This window comes from Myotis davidii, unplaced genomic scaffold (genome assembly GCF_000327345.1).
Source record: "Myotis davidii unplaced genomic scaffold, ASM32734v1 scaffold2040, whole genome shotgun sequence".
In the NCBI taxonomy this organism is placed as follows: domain Eukaryota; kingdom Metazoa; phylum Chordata; class Mammalia; order Chiroptera; family Vespertilionidae; genus Myotis; species Myotis davidii.
The window spans coordinates 78473-89164 of record NW_006292920.1 but is presented as its reverse complement, the minus strand read 5'-3'; the positions used below and the strand labels follow the sequence as shown (position 1 = coordinate 89164).

Below are 10692 nucleotides of genomic sequence, written 5' to 3'. Positions count from 1 at the left end.
TCCCTCTCCCTTCCACCCTGAAATCAATAAAGATATATGTTTTAAAAATCCAATTCTTCACACTTGTCCCAAAAGGCAAGAAAGGACTATCTATAAGTGCCATTCCCCAAAAGGGCTTGTGGACACCTAAGAAACCAGAAGGTTGGGGAGTAAGAATGATTCCTGGGAAAAGCTGATGTAATTGACATTTTATTTTCTCCAAGCAGATCAGAATGAAGGATTTCACTGCAGGGAAGAATGCCGGATTCTTGGCCACTCTGACAGGTGCTGGATGCCTCGGAACCCCCTGCCCACCCGTTCCAAGTCCCCTGAGAATGTGCGGAATATCATCGCTCTGTCCATTGAAGCTACTGCTGCTGATGTTGAGGCTTATGACGACTGCGGCCCCACCAAGCGGACTTTCGCAACCTTTGGAAAAGATGTCAGCGACCACCCTACTGAGGAGAAGCCCACCCTGAAAGGCAGGAGGACTGTCGATGTGACCATCTGCAGCCCCAAAGTCAATGGCGCTGTCCGGGAGGCGGGCAATGGCTGTGAGGCAATTAGCCCTGTCACCTCCCCTCTGCACCTCAAGAGCCCTGTGCCCACCAAGCCTTCCGTGTCTTACACCGTTGCCCTCGCACCACCCGCCCGCGATCTGGAGCAGTATGTCAACCATGTCAATAGTGGCCCTTCTCGTCCCTCTGAAGCTGAGCCTCGTGGAGCTGACAGCGAGAAAGTGATGCATGAGGTCAACCCCATTCTGAAGGAGGGTCGCAACAAAGAGTCTCCTGGCATGAAGCGTCTGAAGGATATAGTTCTCTAAACCAGTCTCGGGGAAGAAGAGAGAAACCATGCTGGCTAGCGAAGAAGCAGGAGCTGATCGTTTTAATTACTCACTAATGGTTGGTTCTTGAGTGGCTGTATTTCAGAGCTTTCCCTAAATGTATTGTTTATAAATGACTATCATTTTGTGACAATCCCTCTTGTTTCAACAGGCAGCAGGGGTGTTCGGTTGGAGCAAATTAGCTTTGGCTTGAGTTGTTCATGGGGCCTTGATGTTGGGGAAACAGATGAATTCAGTTGTGAAAAGTATTATGTATAAGTGTTTGAATTTATATATTTTTCTATGTCAAAATTATAATATAAATTACATTGTTTGTGGAGGATTACATTTAAAAAAGCAAAAAAAAAAAAAAGCTCTGGACACTTTTAATAAGCTCGCTACTGTTTTGTAGTGTAGGCAAGTTAATGGTCATTTATTGTGTACTATTCATTGATTCAGTGATGTGAAATTGAGCCCCTAAAAGATTGTTTCTGAAGCTCAAGTAGTTTCCAATGCTGCTATTTGCTGTGGACACCCCTGCTTTAAGAACCCTTTTGCTAGCTGTGCTATTGTTGTATTTGATATTGCAAATTGCTATGTGCGTGGTGATGGCAAAAGACTTTTAGAGGTTGGTGTTGTTTTTTTTCTTAAAAAATGAATAAAACTATAGATAAAAACAAAGTGCAAACTGAGATGGGCAAGTGAATAAGCAACACCACACACATATAGATAAGTACTTGGGGAAACTCACTCTTGGAAGATACCATGGAGTGATTGCTCACACCTTGCAGAATACTTTGCCTGCCTTTCAGTCTTCTGCCCAGATCTGTGATAGATCATTGCAGAAAGTCATTTTTTGATATTCTGCTATCTAATTTGCAGTTGTCAGAAATACTGTGCTGAAAGTTACATGAAATCGATTTTTCTATTTTTCAGGCCCTGAACAGGAAAGTTGCTCATGAAGTTATCATTTTCCAGGCTTAGAAATTCCCTGATTCCAATCACCTAAAATTAAAAAGGACTGAATCTATTTTGAGATCTAATTAGCATCTTTTTAGACACACTTCCTGATTCAGTGTTTCCCAGTCATGATTAGAATTACACTACAAAGCATGTCATGGGGTGAAATTGAGAACTCCATGTTGCTCTGTATTGTAGGATTATAATTTGGGATTGTATAAGCAGTACAAAATGTACTTTTAGGAAAAGACAGGTAACAGGTAACAGCATCACTAACTCAATTACTGTGCCTTCTGTATGGAGACACTTGGACACTTGAACTCATCTTTTTATGACTAATACTTTTTTAAAATAAAAAAAATGTGAACAGGAAACCATTAAATAAAAATTCTTTAGATTTAGCTAACTCTTTGCTGTAGGCTAGGAATATAGCTTTTTTTATTAACAAGTTTGTTATACACAGTTTTTTGTTTAACATTCTTCCAACTTTCCCATTTATAAACTGTCTATTAATATTCACTAGCCAACATAGTATTCTTGCAGCTTAAGAGTTCGTTATTTTAAAATAAACAGATATGTCACCTTTGCTCTGCCTTGTTCTTAAAAGAGTTGTTTCTAGAGAAACAAGTTTTGTGGTTCTGTTCTCACTGGTTTTAGTTTTTGAAGTTCAAGAGTACCCAGAAAAAAGGCTTAGAGGGTAGAGCATTAGAATGCAAAAGAGAATTTATTTTCTTAAGTTTAGGTAGATAAATCAGCTCTTTTGAATGTTTTAGTTATTTTTACCTGAGTTCCTGGCTTTATACATTATTAGGAATATTTTCTTTTATGGAGGATAAGGGTTTTGAGGGAGGGGTGGGTAAGGCGGTGGGAATGGAGTTAGGTAGGGGAGAATATTTCTGAAAAAGAACCTATAATAAAGCTACAAATACATCCTTATTTCTTATTCAGTGCTGAATACTACCTCATGCAAAATATTGGTGTGGCTGCAGATTTCCCTCTGAAACTGAAGCAATTAGTAGTCAATTACCATAGCATCTTCATCTTGACTCATTTTATTCTCTCTGATGGATTTTTCCCCTTTGATCCATTTTAGTAGTAGGTTTTGAATTAGGTATGTATTTGTTTTCAACTGACTATTTGATTAACACAATAAAATAAACTCTTTTCACTTTAAGTAATGATGACTGCCCGTAGAATTTAGATTGTTCCTCACCTGATCCGTCTTGATATTATGTCCTTACCTATCACCTCAAGGTCACTTTCAAGTCCAATTTGACTGTTTTGGTGTATTTCTTATTATGCTTAGTGGGACTAAAGAAGCTGAGAAGATATGGAAAGTGGGAACATTAAATATTATATGGCTGTTGAGCCAGAGGCCACTGGCTACCATGCCTCTTATCAGCCAAGTTTAAAATGGTTAGAGTAGCAGTGGTATTGGTTTTGCATCTCTCTCTCTCTCTCTCTCTCTCTATCTCTCTCTCTCTCTCTCTCTCTCTCTCTCTCTCTCCATTCTCCCCCACCCAGAATTTAGAATCCAGCTATACAACAATCATTTTCCCCTATCAAAACATTTTGTTCTCAGTGGGAAGTCAGAGACTTTTTGGCTTCCATACCCTTTTTTGAGCATGTTTAGAGAATTCCCCTTATTAAGAAAATAACTCCCCCCCCAATTTTCTGATGTATACATCCTCCCAGAAGCACAAGTGCATCCTAGGAGGCTTCTGTAAGCTGGTTTTATAGGCAGGCTGCCCTGCAAATAGGAATTTTGTGCAAGGATCCTAAATTTCACTTTGGCTTATATATTTTTCTTACCCCTTTTTTCAATGTGTCTGATGAAAAGTCACAAAGGCCAGAGAGCCAAATATTCTTCCTTTTCCCTTTCTAAATATGTTATAAAATTAGATATGCAGAAACAATTTTAGTTCCTAAATCCTAGGGAAGTCTATTTCATTTATTCTGATGTCCCTTTTGGGGAGGAGTTAATGTTGAGGCATAACTTGCTTTACTTGTTTTGGGCATGTCCCAGGGAAGGTAAACTTCTTCATTCGACATAAAGGGTTTAGTTTGCATTGATTTATTGCTTTTCCCCAAATATGGGAGTATACTATATACAAGGAATAGCAAGAGGGGAGCCATGCTATGTGGAATCTCTTTTTGTTCCTTTTTCTATACCAATTAATCTTTGAACCTGTTCAGAATGAACCTTACTATCCCTTTGATCCCCTTAAAGCCAGTAGAGTAAATTATGGCCCACATTATTGCCCGAATATGTAATGGGCCAAGGGATCCTCCAGTAACTAAAGGTCAGTAATTCTCAAAATGTAGTTCCTGGACCAGCAGCAACAGCATCACTTGGGAACTTATTAGAAATGATCATTCTCAGTTCTCACCTAGACCAACTGAAACAGAGACTCTATGGGAGGGGCCTAGCAATCCATACGGATCAGATGCCCACTAAAGGCTGAGGGCTTCTTAAAGCACAGGTTGATGGCTCCAAACTTGGAGTTTCTGATTCAGTAAATCTGGGGTTGGGTCAGAGTCTTTGTCTATTTTAAAATTCCCAGGTGATGCTGATGCAGCTAGTCCAGGGGCCACAGTTTGAATATCGCTGTTCCAGAATAAATGTGCCTAATAGAGCTAATTGCACCTAAGGTGCTTATTTGAACTAACTGATTGACATGGTGACCCACTAATCACTGATAAAAGTCTTAAAGGAATACAATTTAGAACACTGAAAACTGGAACCACCCAGAGTATCATTCCGGTAGTATTACTTCAGCATGCAACTGATTGTATGAAGGGAATTCAGTTGAATTTTTCATATAGCTCTATCATATCATTAATCACAAAAACAAAAGTGGTCCACTTGAAGCAACAAGGACAAAGGGCAGTTTGGGGAGAGGCAGGGGTATAGGGGATAGCTTGACTGGGCATCCAGGGTGGGAAAACAATTATTATTGTACATAATAGAAGTTCTGACTGGAATTCCATTTCTTTATGGGGATCATTTTGATGTCGAATGTTCCCCAAAGCATCCTGACAAGTCTGGTCCACTTGGCTCTTTCCACAGGGTAATAAGACCCTAACGGACTTTGAAAAACTGGCGTAAATGAGCTTAAGAAGTCCATTGTATACAGTCCTAGTGTTTGCCTTCTCGGTAAAATTACATTTGAGGATGTCATTTCATGAGTCAAATTGTATCTGCTGATACTGAAGTGTATTGAGATGTTGTTCTTTAGTTTAAGTATGTAACAAAATAATATTCAATGGGGATGTGTGGGGGTGGGACTGGGTGGCTTTATATTGATATTGAAATATTCCAGAGCAAAACACATTGTCCTAATGAAGTTGTTGCAGCTCTCTTTGTTTTCTTGTGAAGCTGGAATTGGCCTGTGGGTCACTTGTTGTGCAAAAATGAATTAATTTCAAATAGAACTCATGTTGCTTTTGTAAAACAAAGAAAATCAACCACCTTGTCTGAAATATATATTGTGAGGCGCTCTTGGTAAAGAACAACCCACAAAAACCTGATCTTGATTGGAAAGCACTGTAGGTCATTAGGGAAAACTGATGATGCTGATTGTTGCTCCAGCTGTGTTGGTAATTAAAGATAAACTTGCTACCTACTGAAAGTTGCTGTCAACCTTAGCAAAAAAAACCAGCTAACACCATTACAGCACTGGTTAAGTAGACTTTTACTGGCACTGGCTGGCGTTCAGCTGAGGAAGGCTAGGATACAGACTTTAATGACCAAGAGCCAGACTAGCTCAAGCTAGAAATTCAGCAACAAATACCTCCGTGTGTTATTTGAATGCTAAGGTATTAGTTGCAAAAGGCTTACGCCTTCTCTCCTCTAGTGAGGGGAATGAGCCTGATGACACTATTACTGTTTACCTGTCAAACCAGGGTGGAAATTTAGAGGGATGCAAGTACAGTATGTCTCATTAAGCAGTCTCTGTTGCTGATTATATGAAGATGAAATTGTTGTATATGCTGATCTGTATGTTATGTACATTTTCACAGTGATTGAATCATTGTAAAAAGAAAAAAAAAGAAAAAATACAATCACCGCTCTGTCTATTTTATGAAGATGATAAAGCAGCTTTATTAAATTATTACAGTTATGTTTTAAATGGTGTTATCTGCCACATTGTTTCCTTTTATCTGGTGGTTCTCTGTTTCCCCCTTAAATGTGTTTTCTCTGCTTCAAAAATTTAATGCATTTTAGTATTAAAGGCTATTATGGAAAAAGTATTAAGTGTTTGGTGAAATGTGTCTTGGAGAGTGTTGGTTAGCTTGGGTGTGGGAGTAACTATTAGGCTTAGGAGGTCATCAGCCCTTGGTGAGGTCATTGGTGTTCAGACCCAAGAGGTTCTTGCTTTTTTGATTTCACACAATTGCCAACTCTCTAAGATGAGACTCTCCTTCAGCCAGACTTCAGTCATTTCCTGAGTGCCTCCCTTTCTTCCCTCCCCAGTCAATACCTTTTTCTGTGGAGGAAGACCCATTCATACCCAGAATGGTAAAGACTTTCATGGGTGGTACTTTAAACATGAGCACTAAAATCATTCTTTTTTAAAAATTTATTTTTATTGTTTTTGAAGAGGAAGGGAGAGGAAGAGATAGAAACATTAATAATGAGAGAGAATCATTGATTGACTGCCTCTTGCATGTTGTACTGAGCCCACAACCCAGGCATGTGCCCTTGACCAGAATCGAACCTGGGACCCTCCGGTCCACAGGCCGATGCTCTAGCCACTGAGCCAAACTGGCTAGGGCTAAAATCATTCTTTAAAATAAACCATTTTGGGCCAACTTCACAGTAGGACTTATCTGAAGAATTAATTTTTAAAAGGTGGGAAATAGTAGAGGCTGACAGCAGGGGAAAAGAGACTTTAAGACAAAGATGACCTGGCTGCCCCTTTTATGCCTTCAGGTTTGAAAGCAAAGCAACAGTAGAGGCTCTCACTTTGCACATAACAAGGTTGCAGTGAAAACCCTGGCAAGCTTTCTCTATCCAAACTATTATTCTCTGTGACTTAGCACCCAGGCTGGAAGTATTCATCCTGGCTGCAACTGGCAGGAAACACACACACACACACACACACACACACACACACACACACACGGCTGAACATTTCCAAGTAGGGCTTTTGGTGGTTAAAGGCTAAATTGCTTCAGCATGACCTATTGTCTCTGGACAACTAAAAATGATCTCAAGGAAATCCACTATTTCCCTGGATCGTTATTTCTACCCTCCTGTATTAAATTTTGATTGCATCGTGTTCCCCAGAATTAGCCTTAACACCACAGCAATAGCCAGCTCTATTACTTAGCACCACAGTTTAGCAGATGTTATATCAGAATGTAAACACAGACATGCTGGGACACATGAAGTCACATACACTGATGTATGTACAGATCCTCATACAGAGTCACAAATGTTCATAAAGATGTATGGCAAGGAGGCTGGTCTGTTACTGGCTTGAAGGGCATTATGTTATTGGTCATTTCAAGTGCTTCTGGTCAGTCCACAGAAAAAGTGCAAATAAAAAATGTTTCTTTTATCCTCTTCCATCGGCTTTTTTTGGGGAGGTGGCTCAAAGGGAATGGCAACTCCTCTGTAAAATAACATCCTTCAAGGGATGAACAAGAGAAAAATCAATTCTTATATGATAAGGAGCATAGACATATGCAACATAGGTATATCCAAGGCCACAGACAAGTACTTTAACTCTGCCTCAAGTGAAAGAGTAATCACATTAGAAGCATAAGCTCAAATCTATTCAAATTTATAAAGCAAAACAAACTGCTTGTGACTCAGATCATGTGTGTCATTGATTTGCGGTGTGTGGGCTCAAGAAACCATGGTGTGAATTGATGACAAAGAGGGCAGTTTTTGATAGGAGGTGGCAGTGGCTTCAGGGAAAAATATAGGACTAACCTTTTTTTATTATTCTGGTTTAGGGGTACGTATGTGGCTTAGAGAGGCACATAGGGGATCACTTGTAAGAGGATGGGACCCTTAACCTCTCAAACAAAATTCTCCAGGATGGGGGCAGAAAGGTATTCTCTTAGTGTTTTAGTTCTTAATCTTCCTGCATGTTGACAAATGGCCTACTTATACATTTCTGGCACATCTAACAATGTAATACTGCTCTTGATATGAAGAAAGAGGGCTGGTGGGAAGTGACACAAGATTCTCTCAGTTACATGAAACTCCTGGCTCCCTGAATGTACCCACACCTCATGCTGTCAATGATCCCTGCACTGCAGGGAGTCCACAAAGTCCTGTTTGGAATCCCTGCTGTTTTTGCTTTCATTCTCTTTGACTTTCTTGACTTCCCCCAGGTGCCCAAAGCCTCAATTTCCTTTAGCTGTCCAGGTTCTCTTGTATGCCCCTAACTCCCCAAACAGAGCCCTCCCCTCTTTTGTATCTCCCTTACTTCTAGGGTTTTTCTCTGCTATGGTTTAAGGGAGGCAAACTTTTATTTAGCACCAACTATGTGTCAGACACTTAACGAACATCATCCCATTTCATTCTTACAGTAACCTTGTGTGTCAGATGATATATTTCCATTTTAGAGGCATAGAGAACTTAGGGGACTTGCCCACGGTCACACAGTTACTAAGTAGCAGAGCTAAGATTTAAAACTATGCCTGTTCAACTATGTCTGTTAGAAATTATTACTCTTTTCTGCTACTCTTAAGGGGCAGGTAATCAACCTGGTAAGTTCTTCATGACTAGAGTATTAAAAAGGACTGCTAATGTCTTAAGGTATTTATCCAAATGGAAAACATATTAACATTTTAACTGAGATCTTTGAGAACCCAACGTATGTGATGGTCCAAAGAAGTAATTATAGCCGTGGGATTTTCAGGCCAGGGGGCTTTTGATCAGCCTCATAGGAATCTCCCTACTTTTTCTATACCCAATGCCTGCCTTTTAAGTTGCCTTAGTCATGCAAGACAGGTCTATGGCTCTTTTTAGAGTCTATGCACTCTAGCTAGTCAACAGCCCTTGAAATGAAGGTCTGGTAACCCTATATTCATCTGTCCCTCTGGGTTTCAAGCAATCTGTCAAGGATGTATTCATGTGTGTTACAGGTCAGCACAGCTGGAGTCAATCCCAGTATATATTCATAACAGGCTTTGGTGACTTGTTCAGATTCATAAAGTTGGTTGAGGGTGAGGGAGGTCGAGGGATAACAGGGTAGTAGTGGTTGTGGGGAGGGGAGGCATACTTGAAAAAGAAATTGAAACTCCAGGCTATTACAAGGAAGAATCTCAAGGAATAAAAAATTAGCTAGAAAAATGGCTGAATCAGTTGTGAGCACTTTACCACCAGAGGTCTAGGAATTTCTTTTCATGCCTGTTTCATAGTTCAGATGGAGTTGAAGAGGTATGGATAATACTCCAAAGGCCCTTCATCTGGTCCTTCTCAGTGGGCAAGGGCCCTGCCATGGAGCTAAATTAGGAACTGAAGTCAGATAAAGAAAAATGGGAAGGGAGGAGAAAAATGATCTCAATTGCATGCATAAAGTCTTTGGTGATGAATATACCAGCTTTCCCAAAGGAGGAATTGATATAAAGAATTTAAAGATCAGCCCACTTTTAAATTCTTATTGTTAAAGTGTTCTTGCTCAGTTTGCCTTGGTTGCCCAGCACTTTCTTAGTCTGGGATGTGGTTCACAGGGTTTTGGATGTCAGAATTAAGTTACATGCAATGCTAAGCACTGAGATACTTTGACAACACCATCCTAGCATTCATTTTTTCCCTTCTAGCAGAAAAAATATGGAATGTCAGAGCCCAAATTAACACACAGGAGCTTTCCCCAAAATGTATGATACACTTTCCTCATTCCCACTGCCACCACTGTGAGCCAGGCCATAGCATCCCTTATCTGGGTAACTGAACTAGTTTCTTAATTTGCCTCCTCTCATTCACCCTGCCTCTCTTCATCACATTTTTCACACCACCAGCCAGAGGATCTTGCTAAAATACAATGGTGGCTAAATCACAACTCTGCTTAAAACCTGTCAATTGTTTCTCCTAAAGTGTAGTTCAAACTCCTTAACATGGACTACAAGAGTGCTTTTCATTTTTTTTGATTGCTCCCCATGATAAGAAATGCATTTTGCATCACTAATCAGTATCCCACACACATAACTGAAACAAATATTTCACAGAAAGTACTTATCCTTGTTACCTTCAATGCATTTGTAGATTTTCTATTCAACTTTGTATGCCAATGGTCAGGAAACTTTTCTGTAAAGGTTCAGATGGCAAATATTTTAGGCTTTGAGGACCATATGGTCTCTGTTGCTACTACTAAACTTTATAATTATAGCAGTGTACACAAATATTTTTGTTTACAATTCCCAGGACTTTGTGCATCCCCCAGACAAAGATCCCCCAGTTTTCAGATGCAGAGCACCCACTCATCAACCCCAAAATAGTAAGCACTCTCACTATAGACATTTCAGTATCACACAATGCATTACTCACAGGCCCAGATCTTGAGTGGCTCCACATGAACTTCCCCTTCATATGTCATACTTCTTATTTTTTACATTTCTTCCCCTGCAAGTATGAATGAAGTATTTATCTAACCTTGATTAGCAGGCAATGAGCTAGAAAATAATTTTCACAATCAATAGAGAATAAAAAAATGCAATAAGTCACAATACAAGTTCTTTTTTCTTTCTCAATATATATAATGCTCACATGTATTAATGTAAATAATTACATAAATATATATGATAAGCAAATCACAATTTAACAAATTCAGTCTTCATACAAACTTCACAAATATTTTCAAAAGACTGCAACTCTGAGGAAGAAACAGACACCCTTGTTTCTTGCACATTAGCTTCAATTTTCAGATTATGTCACCTACACGCCTTACAAATTTAAAGGGAGAATG

General features: G+C 39.6%; 1 protein-coding gene across 4 annotated transcripts in view; it reads left to right on the top strand.

Moving 5' to 3' along the window:
- PCDH19 (protocadherin 19) overlaps positions 1–5898 on the top strand; it is a 118236-nt gene extending 112338 nt beyond the window's left edge. For all 4 annotated transcript variants that reach the window (XM_006766431.2, XM_006766430.2, XM_006766429.2 and 1 more), the window contains one exon: positions 207–5898. In XM_006766431.2, coding sequence (XP_006766494.1) covers positions 207–805 — 599 coding nt within the window. In that variant the 3' untranslated portion in view covers positions 806–5898. The remainder of the gene's footprint in view (positions 1–206) is intronic.
- The last annotated feature ends 4794 nt before the right edge of the window (positions 5899–10692 follow it).